This window comes from Perissodus microlepis, chromosome 23, assembly GCF_051167445.1.
Source record: "Perissodus microlepis isolate ML-2025 ecotype Zambia chromosome 23, ASM5116744v1, whole genome shotgun sequence".
NCBI lineage: Eukaryota > Metazoa > Chordata > Actinopteri > Cichliformes > Cichlidae > Perissodus > Perissodus microlepis.
The window spans coordinates 36,666,525-36,687,513 of NC_140482.1; the positions used below are offsets into that span (position 1 = coordinate 36,666,525).

Sequence of the window (20,989 nt, forward strand, 5' to 3'; positions counted from 1 at the left end):
CAATTTTCAAAACGTTTTACACAACTAAGAAAATGTCTTCAATTGTTTTTTTGTTTTTTTTATAGCTTGAGAGAGTGAGCCTATTATGCGAATTTACAACTCCATATTTCTGTTTTTGGACTGCACCAGAGCAGCACTGTATTACTCACAGTTCAAAATAGTAGTTATTTACCTTATTCTGCTCCTGGGTGCAAACCCAGTGTATCCTATCCTCTCTCTTTAATGTCACCTTTAGTTAAAGCCAACTGTTTTATGATTGGCTGTACCTGGTACATCAAGTTTAAACAGCAGTTAGGGGCTATTTCTTTACTCACAACATGAATTGTGTCCCTGAGATGACTATATTACCTGCACCCACAGCAGCTTTTTGCTTACAGGGTTTATTTGCACATATATTTGAATGGTAGCGTCAGAATTTGGCATAAAGAACATGAAAACATGGATCTACCCTGCCTTGTATCAGGCTTGTGATTGTGTTGTAATGATGTGGGCAATACTTTCTTGGCACACTTTGGGCCCCTTAGTACCAGATGAGCATTATTTTAAGGCCACAGCTGACCTGAGTATTGTACCCATCTTCTGATGGCTGCTTCCAGCAGGCTAGTTCGTGGTGTCACAAAATTTAAATGAACATGAGAGTGAGTCCTCTGTACTCAGATGGCCTCCACAGTCACCAGATCTGCAGCAGCTGTGTGATGTTTACTATCTTAGTGTGGACTGAGATCTCTGAGGAACTTTTTCAGCACCTTGTTGAATTTTTGTCACAAAGACCTGAGGCAGGAAAGATGTGCAGGGTGAGTTTATATGAGAATAAATAAGGAAAACAGTAATTGGCTCCCTTGAGCTGTATACAATTCTTCAGGATCACCGGGACAGGATGTTAGAAATACTAAGATTAATAATCAAAGTAAACCCCCAAAGTTTTCCAGCATGAAGATCTAAATGATAAACAGACTGCCATCAACAGGATTTACAAAGAGGATTTATATAAAATAAAGAAATAACCTGTTTTGAAAGCATTATCCTCCTTTTGTCCCTTTTGCCCACTTAAAATATCTTTATAGGACTGTTGTGCAATTTCTGGTCCTCTTTGGCCAGAACTCGATTGAAACAGACATTTTTAATGGCAATGAGACTTTCCCAGAATAAATAAAGGATAAATAGAAATCACTTTGCCAAAACAAAACAAAAACAAGCAGATTCCAGCTTCTAACTTGTGACAGGAAAGTTCACTGTTGCTCAAAATTAGTTGATATCATTCATAAGAAATATGGCTGAAATATGGGATAAAATTGACAGATTATAAGCCAAAAAGTAATTTACCACAGTTTAAATACTGGGGATCATCACTGAGCAAATACTGTAAATCACTCTTTGCTGCGACACCCACTTGCGCATGCGTCTTGCAGTTTGAGTGGCTCACACGTGGGTGCAGAGGTCCAGCCATCCTTCCATCCATTCAGTCAGTCAGTCAGTCAATCAGTGTGCAGACCGCAGCTAACCCAGCCGCTTTCAGTCTGTCCTGCAGGAGCAGAAGTTACTCCGGGACTCCAGCAGAGACCAAGTTTGATCCCAGACAGCGTAACTGCTGCTGCACGTAAGTTAGCTAATGTGCTTTCTGCTAACTCTGCTGCCTTTTAGCCGCTTAGCTTCCACACAGGAAACATGGAAAACTCCCCCAGCTCTTTTTAGACACGAGTCACTTATTAAGAAGTTGTATCCCTTATAATGTGTCGTTGTTGTGTTACAGTCAGTTGACACAGAGGTGTGTGTGTGTGTTTATGTTGAAGGGGGTTGCAGTTTGTAGCGTGTTAAACACTAACAGAAAACTCCTGACCGTGCAGTGTGTAACCTGCAATCAGTTCAGTGGGCCATTTATCAGGATCAGGATTGTGTGTGTGATTTTATATTGGACATAGTTCTGCATTTATTATTGTAATGTAGGTTTTATTAAGTGTAAAATTAAGGAAGTTTAATAGAATGTTCACCTGAGCCACAGCAAATATATATATATATATATATATATATATATATATATATATATATATATATATATATATATATATATATAAGAAATGAATAAATACTTTTGAAACCATGAAATGACAAACGTCTCTTATCTCTTGAAAATCTGATGACATGAATTATTTTTTAATTAGAATATTTTTAAGGAGTGCTTGGGTACTGCTCGTTTTTCTTTAGGGGAGCCCAGAATTTCTTATGTGGAGGAAAAAAAACTTATTCTCTGCACATGTGTCAATACATGTAGAGTACAGATCAAAGAAAACCTTCACATGTTGGTTTTCTAACCTTGCAAAAGTGTTATACATGTTTATAATTCAAACAACTTGAGTCTGGATCTAGACATTTTCCAGATGTTTTACCAAAAATGGATTAACTTTTTTTTGTAATTAAAAATTGGAATAGTTAATGACTTGAATACAACTTTCAAACTTTGTTGTGGTCCCTGGGTTGTATGTTCAACATGCTGATATCGTTGGCTTTCTGTGACGATTTGCAACATTTTTCTCCTTTTGAGTCAAACGTACAGTGGACTGAAAACTTTTAGAAACTACAAATAAATTGAGATTGTGCAGTATTAATAGTTTTTATTCGTTTTGAACTTAATGTACAGTAAATGAAAATTAGATTTCAGTGTGTTTTCTGCTAATGTAAATTCTTAGAATTTCAAATCAAAATAAAGTGATCTGTACCAGCGTTCTTCCTCTTAGCTCCTGTTCCACCTTTGTAGCAAATTTCATGAAATTCACCTCTGTAGTTTGTGTAATCTTGCTGAAAATCCAAAAAAAAAAGACCTTTAAGAAAAAGCCTAAGTCGGAGTGAGAATTTGTCTTGTAACATCCTCTCTGTTCTGTGTGCCTTCGAGGTCCTTGGCACAAAATGTGCAGATTCAGCCTCCCTCCTCTTTCTTTTATCCCTTCATTAAATCGCTGACTCCATGATGATGAAATCCGGGCGCTGTGTGGCCCATAGCATGTTGCAGGACTCCAGTTCTTTTTCCTGTTTGGGTTCAGAATGAAGTGTAGCCCAATCCTGCTACAGCGTAATGGTTTGTAATCAAAATATTTAAAGCTTTTAAAGCTTTTGAAAAGTGCCGTATCTAAACATAGATTACTCTGCTATACTGAGAGATGGCTTTCACAGCCTCTCTGAGGTCTTGCGGAGGTGTTGGAATGGGTTGTAGGCTTTTTGCAGTATTACGAGTGGCCTGCTATCTCATTATTGGTTTGTCTTGACCTGAATCGATCTGGAGACAAGGGTCGGCACACTTAATATTGGTCATCAATTTCATACTTTGGACTCTGATTTAATGACTCGTTACTTCAGAAAATGCAGTTAGTAATAGGCTAAATCAATTCTATTGACAAATGATGCCTAAAATTCACCTTCTTTGACCCTCTACAATTGATTTGACTAATGCACTACCCTCTGCCTTTAAACTGGATTTGTGTATCTCTTCATCAGTCATGGCTGTCGTGAGGTTCTACAGTAATGAAGCTCTGAAAAGTCGGGCCTTACAAAGGGCAGCCAAGCTCTACCCACATCTGTTAGTCACGACCGAGCTGTGCTACAATGTGGAACTGACAGGTGAGTGTGTAACAGGCCTTAAAGATGCTAATTATTATGGATGTGGGTAGAATGAGGATTAAAGTCACTGAATTCACCTTAAAGGTTTTTTACTAGTCTACCACTTAAAATGTCACATTTACATCTGTTTATAATGTTTTGTCCTGCTGTGATTTTTCTCCTGCAGGCTGCGAGAGTCTCAGCGATGAGCAGAAGGGGGTTCTACTGTGGTTGTTTTGTCATCCTCTGCACGCAGAGCCGCTGTCTGAGAAACCAAACCTCACAGAGGGCAGTGGGGAGAAACTGGTGGAGATCGGGCCCAGGTACTGCTGCCTGGTTTTTAGGGATAATTAATTTGCATCTCACAGTGTTTTTGCTTAGCACAAAACACACAGATGCCATCCCTGCTCTTATTTTGAAAGTTCTGTCACTGCCAAGCAGCTAGTCCTGACCTTTCCCTGTGAATCCTGACTTGATGAGGTCCTGGCTAGGTAGCAATCAGCTGCTTTACCAGCGAGGATCCGACATCCACCTCCACTGTTTTTGGATTGCAGCTGGGATTGCTAGTCCTTGTTCTTTTTTGAGATCCACAGCACCTCTCTAACTAAAATGGTTCAGATATTGCAGTCCTAGGCAGCAGGTCGCGATTACGAGCTGCAAGAAGGTGGAGCTGGAAGGAAGATACAAATCTGTACCTGTGCATTTTCAAATGTTTGTGTTCCAGGTGCTGTATGTTTGTTTTCTTGGCAGTTGGTGATACATTGTGCATTTCTATTTGTACTCTATTCTTTGACTACATATACCCCAACTTTTTTTCTTTCTTTTTTTCCTCCTGCCTTAGACATTGTCATTCTGTATAAATAAGATTCCAGCTAATGAAATGAGAACTTAAGGTTATGAAATACAGGAAACAAAGAAGTCAAACTGGTAAACTGCAAACAAGCCAGGCCGTGAGGGTTGTGGCCAAGACGTTTGTGACTTCCTGTAGCATACATTAAAATAAATACTGTCTGTACTGAACAATGTTAGGCAGGTGTTCACTGTGACTAAGGGTAAGTAATATGGAAATCTTTAAAAGTGCTGAGCAGACTGTAGGCGAGCCTGACTTAAAAGTAAATAGGGAAACATATGGTACAGTTTTAATTAAAATAATTCTTTTAAATCGTTCATATGAGAGAAAGTCTACATTATAAAAAAGTCTTTTATGTTATATTTTCAGGTTGAACTTCTCCACTGCCTGGTCTACTAACGCTGTGTCCATCTGCCAGAGTGCCGGTCTCACTAATGTCACCCGAGTTGAGCTGTCGCGCAGGTTTCTCATCAAGGTGTGAACACACACACACACACAGAAAAATCTACGCATATATATATACTTTTCTTTTTCTTTCGCGACTTTACTTTCTGGGTCTAATGTGAACTGTCTCTGCTTCAGCCCAAGACCGAGCAGAGTGTGAGTGAAATCAGTGGAGATGTAAAGAAGCTGATTGAGTGTCTGTATGACAGCATGACGGAGTGCATCTATCAACACCCCATCACCTCCTTCACTGTGGAAACAGAACCTCAGGCGGTGTTCGACGTGGACATCCTGGGGAAGGGTCGCACAGCCTTGGAGAGCGCTAACGATGAGCTGGGTGAGAATTTATTCATTTTATATTTATTTACACTTTAATAGAGTTTCCTTACTGGGGCTCTCTTAATTAATGGAGCGTTATTGAGCTTCATCCTCTTTTAATCTCTGCTTTTACTTTCCTCAATCAGTCTTTTATTGCATTTAATGAACTGTGACCTGCCTCTCTCTTCTCTTTGTCTGCTCTTCCTTTATGCTGCTTCTCAGTCTTACAGTGGTCTGTGAGTACACTGCTAATAATGTCACATGATGCATGACATTATTACTTAGCTGGTTGAAGTCACAGGATGGCAGTGTTGCTGCTGATTATCTTGCACGTGCATGTGTGTGTCTAATGTAAAACCCTAAAGAGATAAAGGCGGTCGATTGAAGGACTGAATAAACTGATCTGAGTGATATTTGAAGCCAAGATTTTTGTTTTGTTTGTTTCTGGTTGACTAAAAGTTTTTAGTCCTTGTACCTGACCATTTTCTTTGTTAGTTAGTTTGTTTGTTAAGGTTTGTAACACACAGAAAACAAGGGACTGAACCAGTGCTTAGTCCACACATGGCAAAAAACTTACAACATATTATTTTATTTTTTATCTTTAAGCGCTTAGTTACAGGCAGTATGTCATAAAATCCCAGTTTTACAGGCATAAAATGGTATTTTTGTACCCATGAGGTGATTCTTAATGAGCTATTAACTAAAAATTTGGCGTATCTCAGCATGGTGTGTAGTTTGTCCTTAGAAAAATTGAGTAAACTGGAGAACAAATGACTTATTGGCAGACCTAAAAAAAAAAAAAAAAAAGGTGAATGGTATCTGAAATGGAGTAAAAGCAGAAAACACTGTCAGTCATGGACGGGCCTTCCCGGAGCCCTGACCTCAGCATCACTGAACACTGTGAGATCATCTTGTCATCAACTAAAGGCAGAAAACACTCAGAGGTCTTTGATTTTTATTCCCTAAGCTGTGTTGAAGAACAAAGGTGCTCATACCAAATACTGAGTTTTAAAACTGTACCGACTCTATTTTTGCCTTATATACTATATTAACATTAACATGCAAATAAATTAGAAGTGGCTTGAGACATTACTGTATAAGATAATAAAAGCAGTTAAGTTATTTTCCTAGAAAAAGTTGGATGCAGCTGTTAATCACAGTTTAAAATCATTTTTGTTCCCCTAGTGACGCTGATTTTATTTAAGGATCATTGCTAAGTTAAGGTGTGTCATTTCTAAGTCGTTCTTGGTTTTATATTTTCTTACTTAAATTATTGCTATTTACCGCTCTTAACTAACCATCTTTAAAATCCATTGAAGTCTGTCCAAAATGCAGCTGCACATCTTTTAACTGTTTCCAAGAAGAGATGTCTTGCATCTTTATTCACTCTGTTAGCTTTAGAGTCAATTTTAAAATTCCTGTTTTAGCTTTGAATGCTAAAGCGCTCCAGTATATCTCACTCGGTGTCTCTCCTTCGGGTTTATGAGCCCGTTGTAACATGATCTTCTATTCGCCGACCTGGAGCTGCAGTCACACTGCGGTGAAAGCTGTAGGCTGACAGAAACAGCCAGTTGCAATTGTTTGACCAGACGACCTTGTGTCCTCTTCAAACTCCTTAATTTTTCCTTTAAATAATATTTAAAGTTCAAGGAAATCTCCAGCAAAAACAAGCTCAATAAATATGTGATGATTTCTGACTTACCAAAATGATTAAGATTGCAGTTACGGCCCACAGTAAAAATAATCTTTGCAGCCATACGAACAAGTCAGTTCTGTCATCTGTGCGTAACGGCGATTTTCTGTGTAATGACCCAGAACTGTAAAACATTTCATGTGTCTGCACGCTGAGTGATTATTTCCTCCTAATAATGTGAACAGGTTTCAGGCTGACACCAGTCACAGCGACAGAACGTGGCGTGCGTTCTTATGTTCATGCTCTGCTTATTCGCTCAGCTTCATTAACATTCACAAGCAGCTCAAAGAAATGAGAATCATTTCAGTGCACGTACTTTGTAGGCGCTGCCATGCTCGGCTGGTGAATTGAGGAGATAATTATAAAGAGGTATATGTGGAATTTGTTCTGACTACAGCTGCTTTGAATCCTTATGAAATCAATTTTACACTCAGTGTTTTGGTGTTTAATAGATGGGACACAAGTTTGTTATGCAGTGTGGATCCTTGGAATACTAATTGTAATGTGTTCATGCTAAGTACTGCTTAAGTTTAAGTGCAGTGGAAGTGATCAAATTTATGTATAAACGAGCCAAAACTATCTCAGAGTTGTCGGCTTTCTTGTGTTTTGAAGCATGTTTGAATGCATGGGAGTGTGTCGATTGATTTTTGTTTCGCCCGAGGGTTAAATGATATTTTTCCAAGTTTATATATAGAGAACAATTCAGGGGAAGAAATGCTGACCGAAGCGCTGTGCACCTTTTTAGAAGAGCACGTTTTGAATCGATAGTAAATGGATGGAAACTACTCAGTGCTCTTTAAATGATCGGGTGATGCCATGTGGTTGTTTTTTCAGTATTGAGAAACTTTATGTATGCACTTTTGTGGTTGGTGCAGGCTTGGCTTTTGACTCCTGGGATCTGGACTACTACACATCGATGTTCCGGAGGATTGAAAGGAACCCCACCAGTGTGGAATGTTTTGACCTGGCCCAGTCCAATAGGTGGGGTCGTCTGCAGTGAACAGATTGGCGGGACTGCTCTGTGTGTTGTGTGTTTTTGGTATTTATACGCTGCAAGGTTTTCTTTGTCCTTCCCAGTGAGCACAGTCGTCACTGGTTCTTCCGGGGGCGGATGGTGATCGACGGGAAGGAGCAGAAGGAGACTCTTTTCAGCCTCATAATGGACACGCAGCGGCACAGCAACCAGAACAACGTCATCAAGTTCTGCGACAACAGCAGGTAGTAGTGGCGACAGCAGGGGCGAGCACACTTGTGTGTCTGTCTATTTTGGCTCACTGTAAATTTTCTGTGTGTGTTCAGTGGCATCAAAGGCATGGAGCTTGAGTTCATTTACCCAAAAGACCCATCCCAAGCGAGCCCGTATGAGACTCGGCGCTCACTAAGACATGTCATCTTCACAGCAGAGACGCACAACTTCCCGACTGGTTAGGGCGCAAAAAGTTTTGTACTTATTTAAAATGCAAGTTTCTGTTTTTACCTGAGATTAATCGTGAGCTGGATGGACATTTTAGGTGTATCACCGTTCAGCGGAGCAACAACAGGGACTGGTGGTCGTATCAGAGATGTCCAGAGTGCCGGACGAGGAGGCCACGTCATTGCTGGCACTGCAGGATACTGCTTCGGGAACCTGCACATACCAGGTCCAAGACTCTATGCATCTAATATTTAAGGGCAAGCTTTAAAACAGCCGTCCCCAACCTTTGTTGCGCCACGGACCGGTTTAATGTCAGACAATATTTTCACGGACCGGCCTTTAAGGTGTCGCAGATAAATAAAATAAAAATAAAATGATACAACTAAGACAAAAACTGTGGTGTTTTGTAAATACTAAACGCGAATTCACTGTCTAACTTTATTAGCAGCGTCCTCCTGAAATGCAGCAACAACATTGAGAGTAACGTCCTCCTCTCTCCCCCTTAATGCTCTCTGGTTACTATGGTAACATGTAAATATTTCTTTCAAAATAAGACACACAACTACAACATGGGAAAAGACCCAAAGAAACAGAGTTGACGATAAAATCCTGAAAATCATAAATTTCACACCAGAGCGTCAACTCTCGCGCCCCGGTACCAAACGACTCATGGACCGGTCCGTGGCCTGGGAATTGAGGACCGCTGCTTTAAAACCTACAGGACAACAAGTTAAAATCCACATATTAGAGTTATTATAATATATCACAAGTCTTCACTTCACACAAGTTTTAAATACCTAAATATAGTTTTTATCGATGAGTCATTTTGACACCATGCGAGGATGCTAAAATGGTTTTGGTTAGAAGTTGATGTTGATCAGTGAATTGCCAGTTGAGGAAAGTAAAAAGGTGGTTTCATTAAAGTATAATAACTTTCTCTTTTAAAGGTAAAATTGAAGAATTTGACCACATTCATTTAGATAAACCTAGATGTCATCTGGATAACACTTAAAAAGAATCTGAAAGTCTTGAATGATTTGCCACACACATGGCATCTATACAGAAAATGGATAATGGTCTAATAATGAAACCCTGAGGCACAACATGCCAAACATAAAATAGATGGATTTTTGTTAATAAGGTATCAGAAAAAATGCACAGAAACTGACCTTGAGTCAACATGTCTTTCCATCTGTAGGATATGATCTCCCATGGGAGTGTAAAGGAGAGGGATGGGAGTATCCCTCCACCTTTGCCCCTCCTCTGCAGGTGGCTATTGAGGCCAGCGATGGAGCGTCGGACTACGGCAACAAGTTTGGAGAACCTGTCCTCTCAGGTAGGAAGACCGTACATACTAAACACATAAGTTTAAACAACAACACAAATCCAATATTATCTCTGTTGTTGCAAATTCATTTTGTCTCTTTTCCTCAGACTGCTTCCCAAAAACATTGCATCTTTAAATCTGTAACCTGTTTTCTAACATAACTGTACAAATTTATGAATGACTATTGAATTATTTTGGCACTGCTTTAACATATAACCCTCCTTTAGGCTTTGCTCGTTCCTTCGGCATGCGGCTGGCTAATGGGGAGCGACGGGAGTGGATTAAGCCGATCATGTTCAGTGGTGGTCTCGGTTCTATCGAAGATATACACGTGAAGAAAGAAGCGCCGGAGCCTGGTGATGCTTTAACACACTGTGTGAAATGACATTAATCAATTCAGAGGCTATATTTACACACATTGATCAGAGACTCTCTGCTGCTCTGCTGTCCATCAGGAATGGAGGTGGTGAAGATCGGAGGGCCGGTGTACAGGATCGGTGTAGGAGGAGGAGCAGCCTCTTCTGTTCAAGTATGGACACTACAATCGATCAATGACCTCACGTGACGTGAGTGTTTTTCAGTATTTAAGTACATGTAAACTTGTAGGTTCAGGGGGACAACTCCAGCGACAGGGATCTGGGTGCTGTCCAGAGGGGAGATGCTGAGATGGAGCAAAAGATGAACCGTGCTCTCAGGGCATGCCTGGAAAGAAGTGGCGGAAATCCAATCTGCAGTATACATGATCAGGGGGCAGGAGGAAATGGTGAGGAAAATGTGGCTTCTTTAAGAGGTTATGTGAAGCTGAAATGAGAGAAAAACCAAGGTATTGAACCTATACTCTCATTTCTTTTTTTAGGTAATGTGCTCAAGGAGCTCAGTGAGCCAGCAGGAGCTGTGATATACTGCAGTAGATTCAAGGTAATCACCACATGAACACAGCTTTCTGTTTGTGTTTTTAAACACATTTCTTGTATTTTCTTTTAAATCCAACAAGATAAATGTCTGGATTTTTTTTTTATGCTTTGTGTTGTAGAAAGGTGACCCCACACTGAGTGTGCTGGAGCTTTGGGGGGCTGAGTATCAGGAGAGCAATGCCCTCCTGCTGCAGCCATCAGACCGGTCCTTCCTGGAGAGGGTGTGTCAAAGGGAGAAGTGTCCTGTTGACTTTGTGGGAAACATCACAGGAGACGGCAAGGCACGTTTTAGACTGGCTCGAGTCGATAAATGCACATCTATCATACCGGTCATTTCACCTTGTTGGCTAGGTCATAATGCCACAAGTGTCTCACTGAGTAAATCCATGCTCAGTGAATTACTGATTTCTCACTCAGATTGTGCTGGTCCGTGACGAGGGAGGAAGTGGCGATGAGGCAGACAGCGGGCGTTGTCCTGTGGACTTGCAGCTGGAGTGGGTTCTGGGAAAGATGCCGCAGAAGGAGTTTAAGATGGAGTCACTGGCCCTGAATCATCAAACACTGAGTCTTCCTGCTGGGCTGACTGTCAAAGATGCTCTGCACAGAGTTTTACGTTTGCCTGCTGTGGCGTCCAAACGCTACCTGACCAACAAGGTGTGTGTATATATACCCGTCTTACAGTCTCTTGTTTTTAGAAATAACTTGTGCAGACACTGATTCTCTCTGTTGTCTCTCTCTCCCTCCATCAGGTGGACCGGTCTGTGACTGGGTTGGTTGCCCAGCAACAGTGCGTCGGCCCTCTTCACACCCCATTGGCCGATGTGGCTGTTGTTGCTCTATCACCTTTCAGCCTAGGGGGAGCAGCAACAGCCATTGGGGAGCAGCCAATTAAAGGGCTGGTGTGTCCTGCAGCAGGGGCTCGCATGGCTGTGGGTGAGGCTCTGACCAATCTGGTGTTTGCAAGGGTAACAGAACTAAAGGTGAGTAAATATGCAGAAACAAACAAGCTTAATTAATATATCGCAGATATGCAAAAATGTAAAAAGGTGTATTTTTAATCCCAACATGATGTAATTATTAGAATTTTATTATTATTATTATTTTTTTTTAAATCTTGTCAGGATGTGAAGTGCAGTGGTAACTGGATGTGGGCTGCTAAGCTGCCTGGAGAGGGGGCATGCCTGTGGGAAGCCTGCCAAGCCATGTGTGCAGTCATGGGTCAGCTGGGAGTGGCCATCGATGGAGGCAAGGACTCTCTGAGCATGGCTGCTAGAGTTGGAAAAGAGACGGTCAAAGCTCCAGGTACTGTGTGTGTGTGTGTGTGTGTGTGTGTGTGTGTGTGAGTGTGAGAGAGCTGTCTAAACTTAGCTTTTGCTCTGCTTCTTTTTCAGGTGCTCTTGTTATTTCAGCATATGCTGTTTGCCCTGACATCACTGCTACTGTGACGCCTGATCTCGAGGATCCAGATGGCAAAGGTATAACGCACACACCAAGACTCAAATCTGTCAGTGTTTTAATGGCATAAAAATAAGTTAATTTTCCTTAGTTTTTTTATTTCTATTTTCATGCTTCTCTAACTCACGCTGCCCACATCGTGATCTCAGTAACAGACAGCTTGCCTCTGACTTTTTGTCCTCTGTCTGCAGGCGTGTTGTTGTGGGTTCCTCTCAGTCCAGGCCATCATCGTCTAGGAGGCTCTGCCCTGGCTCAGTGCTACAGCCAGCTGGGAGACTGCTCTCCTGACCTGGACCAGCCAGAACTATTGACAGCCTGTTTCAACACCACTCAGAAACTCATACACGGTCAGTTTGCACAGGGAAAACATCTCCCTGCCACAGAAAGGGAAAAAGTTGGCATCGAATTATACTGGGAGCAAAGTTTTCTTCAGTGTTTTTTTTTTTTTTTTTTTTTTTCCCCCGTTTTCAGTTTTGTTTAAATATTCCTTTAAATTCTTACTGCACAGCCACAGCTCTGCACTGTGACGAGAGAGCCACCTAGTGGCTTGGAAAGCTTCTAAAAAAATAAGAACAACAACATGTAATCTATTTTGTGTCCTTTCAGATCGCCTGCTGAGTGCAGGTCATGACATCAGTGACGGAGGCCTTCTTACCTGCTTGCTAGAGATGGCGTTTGCAGGAAACCGTGGGATTGATGTTGAATTGACTTCACAAGGAGCTGGAGGTTAGAGCCTGAATGTGTCATTTCCCTTTCCTTACCAGTTAATTACACATACACAATGCAAAATAACTGTGTCTTTACAATCTTTTGCCACGTGCAGTCATGGAGCTGTTGTTCAGCGAGGAGCTGGGTTTGGTTCTGGAGGTTTCTCAGTCAGATTTAGAAACTGTGTGTCAAAGATACAGCGATGCAGGCGTCCAGTGCCTTCATATCGGCAGAACATGTGGCTTTGGACCAGAAGCCATGGTGAGATGTTAAACCTGGCACGGACTCGGGTCTTGTGTCTTTGTGAGGGATGACCGCTGTCTTTCATCTCACTTGTCTTCCAGATCAGGGTCCGTGTAGATGGAAAGGAGGTGCTGAGGGAGCTGCTGCCTGACCTCAGAGCAATGTGGGAGGACACGAGTTTCCAGCTGGAGCGTCTCCAAGCCAATGAGCTGTGTATTAAACAGGAGGAGGAGGGGCTATCAAAGAGGACACAGCCATACTTTAAACTGACCTTTAACCCCTCTGAAATGCCCACCATCAGCCAACCTGGTATCAGTGACTTATTGTACTCCAGAATTGGAATTAATGGTTGTTTTTATTATGAAGTCAAACACTTTTTGATTATTTAATTGTCTATAAACTATAGTTTAGCATAGCAGTTGTACATGCTGTCAGAGGGTGTATCCCCACTGGGGAAGTCCTCCAGGAACAACAAACCTTTGAAACATTTTATTCAGTTCGCTAGTGTTTCAAACTGCCAGTAGCAACACTGAACTGATGCAACAGCTAGCCGCTAACTGGTAATGCATTGTCATCCATTGTTGTTTTTCTTTATAAGTCTGTTTTATCTGACATATTTTCACTTTACATCATTTCCCAGTGTGCTGAATGGAATGAAACCATATTTATTTAGTGGTTGGACAGCACCACTATATTCTTAATCATTTAAATTCATCAGGTTTAGTCAGATAATCATTTATTAATACTCTGTGATTTTTTTTATTATGTTTTTTTTTGTTTTTTAAACTGTTCTGCTCTTTCAGCACGTGTTGCTGTGGTCAGAGAGGAGGGCAGTAATGGAGATCGAGAGATGTCTGTCTCTCTGTACATGGCGGGCTTTGAGGTCATTAACAACAGCCTTATAAACCAGATATCTGCTCATCTAAATCTAAACTGTGTTGCATGTGTTCATTATTGAACTTTGTAATGTAAATGTGTGTGTAGGTTTGGGATGTCACCATGCAGGACCTGTGCACTGGCTCAGTAACCCTGGACCCTTTCAAAGCAGTTGTCTTTGTTGGTGGTTTCAGCTATGCAGACGTCCTGGGATCAGCTAAAGGTAATCGCACTCGCATGTACTCAGACGTAAACCACTGTGAGGTACATATTATTTTTTTCCTGCGTAACAATATTACTTTTTCATAAAGGTTGGGCAGCTACTGTTGCCTACAACCCCAAAGCCAAGGCTGAATTTGATCGTTTCCGACAACGTGAGGATACAGTGAGTCTGGGCGTATGTAATGGCTGTCAGCTGCTCGCCTTGCTGGGCTGGGTGGGAGAGAGCGAGGAAGGAGTGGGTAAGAGGACATTGCAAAGAAAGCCATTGAAATGTTTCTTGAAAATGTGATGATTGAAATAAAGCAACACAATACCTTAGTAGTGAATTAAAACAGAATTGTTTAGAATAATTTTTAATCCTGATGTTTTTTTTTCTTGGCTTTTTTATTCTCACCAGAATCTGAAGTGGTGCTGAGTCACAATAAGTCAGGCAGGTTTGAGTCGCGTTTTGTCAGCGTTGGGATCCAGGACTCTCCATCCATCTGGCTGAGAGGCATGGAGGGCTCAGCGCTGGGAGTCTGGGTTGCACATGGAGAAGGTAAAGTCAGATCAACATGAGAGGTCTACTGCTAAGCAGGATTTGTAGTCAGGTTTAAACGAGCGAGCTTAGTATCATGACAGTGGGTCACAACTTACTGAACTAAATCACAGTGGTAACTTACGCTTAACTTAAACTCACCAGCTGTAAAAACAGTACCCACAAACCAGTTCTGTTCTATTGGAAAATGGTGTCTTAGAACAGCGGTCCCCAAACCCCGGGCCGGTACCGGTCTGAGAGTTGAGACTTGGGTGTGAAATTAATGGTTTTCAGGGTTTTTATCCTGAAAGCCATAAATAATAAACCATAAATTAATTTTTTATTATAAACTTTATCATTATTTTTTATTGTTTTTATCATTAACTTGGTTTCCCTGGGTCTTTCCTTGTGTGTCATGAATAAATCTTCCTTTTTTTTGGTACTGGGTTTATTTTGTTGTATTTATCCGCGACACCTTAAAGGCCAGTCCGTGAAAATATTGTTGGACATAAACCGGTCTGTGGCGCAAAAAAGGTTGGGGACCGCTGTCTTAGAAGACACTAGAGTAGGGGTGGGGGAACTCTAGGCCTCAAGGGCCAGTGTCCTGCAGGTTTTAGCAGGTGTCCTTGATCCAACACTGCTGATTTATATGGCTAAATTACATCCTCAACATGTCTTGGAAGTTCTCCAGAGGCTTGGTAATAAACTAATCATTTGATTCACGTGTGTTGACCCAGGGTAATATTTAAAACCTGCAGGACTCCGGCCCTTGAGGCCTGGAGTTCCCCACCCCTGCACTAGAGGATCCTATGAAGCTCAAATATTCAGAGATGATGACAGATCATTTAATTAATTTTATTATAATACATGAAATCTCAGGATGTTTGGACATGAATTCTTTATATGTGGTCAGGAGTTGATCAGCCAAACATGAACAAACTTGGCCACAGGGCATCCTAAGCCCAGGATGTTATCAGATCAGATATCATCATGTTGCCTACCAAACATCAAGGGGCTAAAATGATCCATATGTAGCATTTATTCTTACAACAGCTTGCAACTATGTTATGACTGTTCAATTTTCAACAGGCATAAAATAGTATTTTGCATCAACAAGGTGATTATCAAGGAACTATTAGCTTTCAAACTTGGCATATCTTCTCATGATGCACTGTCTCTAAAAACTTTGCAGAAACTGTATAAGTACAAAAGACGATGTGGCAGGCTTAAAAGCTATCTGCAGGAAATGGATAGTAGCTGACATTCATGTCCTTAAGAAATAGGGGAGAAAGAAAAGCAAAAACCTGGCATAAGACCTGAGAGATGACATGTTTCTCTTCAGCTGATCTATCTGCTGTTCACTAAACCCTCATCAGAAATAGTCTCGGTGGAAGGTTGGCTGACGAGAAGTCGTTTTTGAGGGAGGGAAATGGAAGTGGGGGAAAAAGCTGAGGTATATCAGATTACACAAGAACTGGACCGAAAATCTGTGACATCTGTAAAACACGTTGGAGGCTCTGTCGTGGTTCAGCCCTGCTTTTCAGCCATGGTGTTGGGATCTTGTCAGAATGTATGGAATTATGAATATAGAAAAGTATGCACTAAAAGTGGTCATAGCCAAAATGTTCTAGCTTTATATATTTCCCTTAAAATTTTGCACACGTCAATAAATCACTCAGCTATTTATCATTTTTCTAGCAGAATGTACAGAAATGATGAGCCCCCCTCTTTAAACTTGCATAACATCAAAGATTAATCTGGTTGCCTAACAAGTCAGTGGGTCAGTATGCTCCGTAATCAGCACCTGTGTTTAGTATTGATTTTTCCCCTAACCTTTTTCTTTCCCGTAGGTCTTGTGCAATTCCGTAGCTCTCGGGCTCAGGACCTGATTATTTCTGGTGGACTAGCCCCCCTCCGTTACCTTGACGACCAGGGTCATCCCACTGAAGAGTACCCTCTCAACCCTAACGGCTCACTGCAGGGTATCGCAGGACTCTGCTCCAGGGATGGCAGACACCTGGCCATGATGCCCCACCCGGAGCGCTGCACCCTGAGCTGGCAGTGGCCCTGGGCCCCGAGGGACTTCAGACCTTCTCTCACACCTTCACCCTGGCTGCGTATGTTCAAGAACGCAGCTTCTTGGTGCAGCAATCAAGAGTGATATTCCTCCATTAACATGTTTCTAGTGCTGTCAAAGTAGGGTCTCAACTAAAACTGCCATGTCTGTTTGCGTTTTGTTGCCCAGCTTTTTACTTACTGGGGTACGCTGGTGTTTATACATTATTACTGCCTGTTATACTTTATTGACTTATGGATTAAACATGAATTCCATAGGTTTAATCTGCATATTGTACAAAACTGCAGGTCTGCTGTTATTAGTGTTGGTCTGCTGAAACATCCACTACTGAACTTGCTAACAATAAATGATTTAATACTGGAAAAACGTGTTGTGTGACATGATAAAGAACAGCTATATAAATCAATAAATATTGTTTATTTAAACGATAAAAACTTAAATTTATACAATGTCAAGTATTTACATGGATGTCAATAATACAGTACTGATGTGACACATGTTCTGTAGCTTACTGGAACAACACGTTTGTTTTATTTATATATATATATATATGGTCCTAAAAGACCCCTATCTGTGTCTCTGGGAAATCACAAGCTAAAAAAAAATATAGATTATTAAAATATAAAAGATGCATGTTAATAGAAACTGGTAAAGATTTTTTTTTTTTTAAAGGGAAAACAAAGACAAGTCAAACACTTAAGGACTCAAGAAGGGTTAAGGATTTGTAACCACATCTGAACCTACAAATTGCATAACATCATATTTTTAGTTAGTTTAGCATGAACTCTGTAAACAGTTCACAAAAACACCTGGAATCTGAATCTACATTTAGGGAGGCTCAGACAACCTCTAACACCTTGACTGTTGCATGCTGTGCAGTTGTCAATATTCTTCTAACCACTAATCCAGCCAGAGGGAAGAAATTCAATAAAAGTCCATGTCTAACAGCTTGTGCTGCCACGCTCCAGCTGCTCATGCTCTCTAAAGTGAATCTCCCATCACTCCCTGTGAGGTTGTAGCATTTCCAGGTTGTCCTCTCTCTGGTGTTATTTGCTGGTTGATATTGATAACACAGATAAGGAGCAGGATGACCACCACCAGGTCGTCCAGGAGACCTAGCAGTCCACAGAGAGAGGGGTCTGTTTCTAGGGTACTCGATGAAGACACGGCATCCAGAGCAGGGGAGGAGATGGACATCACGGTCCCCACGCAGCACAGGGCAACCCTGAACAGAAACAGCCACACGAGTCCTCCCATGGTGCCCAGGCCACGAACCAGTAACTGCAGAAGCAGGGGGGTGTCACAGAGGTAGTCCGTTACCTGGAGGGGTGAGTATGCAGGAGGATGTCAGACAACCAGATACCAAACATTTCAAGTTGGAGCAATCAAAAATGATCCACAAGATTTTTAACTGAGCACTTCGACATGGGTCAGGGGTATTCTGCTGATTTCCTGATGCTGCATTTATTATATTTGTGTATCTCTTAAAAGCAAGAAATAAATTATTCTAAATGTATAGTCAAAAGTAGTTCCAGTTCTTAAGCATGAACACTACAGGATATGTTTTCAAAGGAGAAAAAAAACACACAAAGAAGGTCACGTGGCTTCTAGGTGTGTCAATGTGAGCTGTTGAGGTCATACCTCCTTTGTCTATCACTGTTGGTTAAACAGGACAATAACTGCTAGGTTGCATAAGAGGTATTCCCTTTTCTAACTCTTCGAGGAAATAATGAAAGAATTCTTTTCTTCCCTTTTAGATGCCCTGATAGATACCACGGCTTATGATATCTTAGAATAATAATAATAATAAAAGTACTCTTGGCTCTTTGATAGGTGAGTGTGCTGTTGGGGAGTAGCAGTACAATGATGTTACTGATGTTTTAACAGAGTACTGACCCTGCGTGGAGCTCCAGAATAACGTTTGTTGTAGGCTGTGATTTCATCGAGAACTTCTTTTGACTGCTGGTCTGATCGGGTCTCGTTGAACAGGTGGCAGAGCACGCTGACCTGCAAGATTGCAAGCATTTTTATTTCACGTCCACGCTCGTAACACATTTATGATGTACAGTAAAAGAACTACGAGAATACCGCACCTTCTGTCTGCAAAGAGGACAACTGATTGCATCTAACCATGACCCATGCCTCCAATAGGTGATAAGACAGGGAGCTGCAGAATCAAACACAACTATTTATTTAACTCGTCATTTAATCTGTAACATATATCGTAGTATCAAGGTTGGATGAGTGCATTCATGCCATAAATGTTACTCAAAAGCTACAGATATGAACATCTTATTGACCATCTCAGATAAGCCCGAAGAAATTCCAGGAGAAACACTTCCTAATAGGAATTTGAACAATTATCCAGAATTTCATGTTCTCAGTTCTACTGTTTAGTTTTTGGGTTTTTTTAAAGCAATAAGTTTATGCACAGTCATGGTTCTGGGTCATAACTCTGCATAAATTGGCTTTTGTTGTTATTCTTAAGCAATCTTTGGCTGCCACATATAAATATGAGATATTTTCAAAAATTCATATTGGAAACATGAGAGATCACCATCCCAAGTTTTGGATATTCTTCAAAGAATATTATGCGCCTTGAATATGAGAAGCTGTGAACAAAATATCAGTCCTCTACCTGCAAAAATGTGGTGTCTTTAGGTCTCCAAATCTGCTGGTAGAGATTGGACATAATATTTCAGGGATTTCAACAACAGTCATTATATGCTATCCACTCTTGAGACTCTATATTCATAGTGCATTTACACCAGAAAACTGAAGGATCTAGCTCAAGTTATTTTAAAAAAACAATCCCTAAATGACAGAACCTGAAATGTATTCCCCATTGAGAAGTCAATCTTTCTCCTGGATTCTTTTTTTTTCAGGCAAATCTAAGGTAGAATGACCCTGTAGCAAAAATTACAAGAGCCCTTCTCAAAAGCAGATTTGTAAAGACCTGAACATTTTTACATGGTTAGCCTAATATACAGATACGAACTCTGTTTTTTTATTCTATGTATTATACACCTCTCAGGTCAACTCATAGCGCAACTCTCCTTAATGCTCCAAGTGTAGATTATGAATTTGGGTTAATGATGTTGAGGTTTTGCTTTCCTAGTAGCTGCCATAAAACCTCCATCTCGCATCGTCTGTGAACACATACCTTACTGTGTTTGGTCGTTTGCTGCTCTATCTACAAGTGTAATGGGTGGACCGTGGCAAACGTTAATTATTAAAAGCCAAACAGATGGGCCAAACAGATGGGCCTGAAACAGCTACAGCAAACTACTTCTACACTGATCAGTGAATAAATCGCATAAACTAAGACATGAAGTGTGAGCCCTAATCACAGATGATTGACCGAACAGGTGTGTGCATAAAATAATTAGAGTCTGAGAAGATTTTGGTCAGTTTGTGTAAATGTGTGCAGGATCTCGTACCGCAGAACAAATGGCCGCAGTTCGTCTGGACTGGGAATCTGGCCGTCTGCAGGCAGACTGGGCAGTGCCAGTCTCGTCTGTTCGAAGACTGACATGCCTGCATGGATTCCTAAAAACAGGAGAGACGAGGAGACATAGAAGAGAAGACATAAGTGAAAAGTAGGAAGAAGGAAAAGGACAATGACAGAAGAATCGATAAGCGTTTTCTATTCTTATTCCTGGTGTTCATGGATTTCAAGTGAAATAATCTTTGAAAAGCTTATACCGATGTAACGGTGAAACACAAAACACAACACAACAGAAAACTTTTGATTTGAGTCATGCAAGCAGTGACATCAACTTCCTCCACCAGACTGTGCCCCCAATAAAAGCAATAAATTACCTTTTTTATAACACAGGAAGTGTCTTATAAATAATGTTTTCCCAGTTTCCGTGTAGGAGAAACTGTTTTAAAAATCCAAATTAATGTAACTCTTTAAGTTAAACCATGAGATTCACCCAAGTGCTTCAGAGATAGTGACAAAGAGAAGTGTAACCCCCACTGAAAACAAGGAAATATAATAAGCCCCTGCATGACATGAGCTTTACTGTGAGTGTATGCGTTTGTGTGAACCACTCACCTTTAGGCAGCTCATATACATTGATGTTGACTGATCAGGTGTGCACAGCAAATACGTGGATTATCCTACAGGCGACCCTGACTCAGTGGAACTTCAGTCTGATCTGAAACATGACATGACATAGCAACATAGATAAACACACCTGTAATGCTAGTTTATCTAAATAATGATTTAATTATTGATGTGTGAGATAAAGAGAACAGAAGCTCAGCTCTTCTCTGTTTGCGGATTACGGCTACTGATGCTCCGACTTCAGCGTTCGGACTGCTAATTTAAATGCTTT

At 41.0% G+C, this 20,989-nt stretch overlaps 2 protein-coding genes across 3 annotated transcripts; one reads left to right on the forward strand and one right to left on the reverse strand.

Moving 5' to 3' along the window:
• Nucleotides 1-23: 23 nt before the first annotated feature.
• On the forward strand, nucleotides 24-17,143 carry pfas (phosphoribosylformylglycinamidine synthase). Of its 2 annotated transcripts, XM_084920590.1 has the most exons (28): nucleotides 24-1,597; nucleotides 3,487-3,609; nucleotides 3,776-3,911; nucleotides 4,808-4,913; nucleotides 5,021-5,219; nucleotides 7,769-7,874; nucleotides 7,971-8,111; nucleotides 8,193-8,317; nucleotides 8,405-8,533; nucleotides 9,506-9,643; nucleotides 9,862-9,990; nucleotides 10,090-10,163; nucleotides 10,241-10,397; nucleotides 10,491-10,552; nucleotides 10,668-10,829; nucleotides 10,966-11,202; nucleotides 11,298-11,528; nucleotides 11,670-11,850; nucleotides 11,940-12,023; nucleotides 12,195-12,350; nucleotides 12,610-12,729; nucleotides 12,827-12,972; nucleotides 13,056-13,263; nucleotides 13,758-13,837; nucleotides 13,939-14,053; nucleotides 14,142-14,291; nucleotides 14,450-14,590; nucleotides 16,420-17,143. In XM_084920590.1, exons 2-28 carry the CDS (start codon nucleotides 3,489-3,491, stop codon nucleotides 16,728-16,730), a joined length of 3,945 nt encoding a protein of 1,314 aa, XP_084776716.1. In that variant the 5' UTR covers nucleotides 24-1,597; nucleotides 3,487-3,488; the 3' UTR covers nucleotides 16,731-17,143. The 2 variants fall into 2 exon arrangements, with proteins under 2 accessions (XP_084776716.1, XP_084776717.1); XM_084920591.1 differs by lacking the exons at nucleotides 24-1,597; nucleotides 3,487-3,609; nucleotides 3,776-3,911; nucleotides 4,808-4,913 and adding an exon at nucleotides 5,423-5,436 and having other exon boundaries at nucleotides 5,147-5,219.
• Nucleotides 17,103-20,805, reverse strand: LOC146362017 (E3 ubiquitin-protein ligase RNF170). Its single transcript, XM_084920593.1, has 5 exons — nucleotides 20,707-20,805; nucleotides 20,087-20,195; nucleotides 18,740-18,813; nucleotides 18,543-18,653; nucleotides 17,103-17,966 (listed from the first exon to the last, which is right to left on the reverse strand). Exons 1-5 carry the CDS (start codon nucleotides 20,725-20,727, stop codon nucleotides 17,628-17,630), a joined length of 654 nt encoding a protein of 217 aa, XP_084776719.1. The 5' UTR covers nucleotides 20,728-20,805; the 3' UTR covers nucleotides 17,103-17,627.
• Between the last annotated feature and the right edge of the window lie 184 nt (nucleotides 20,806-20,989).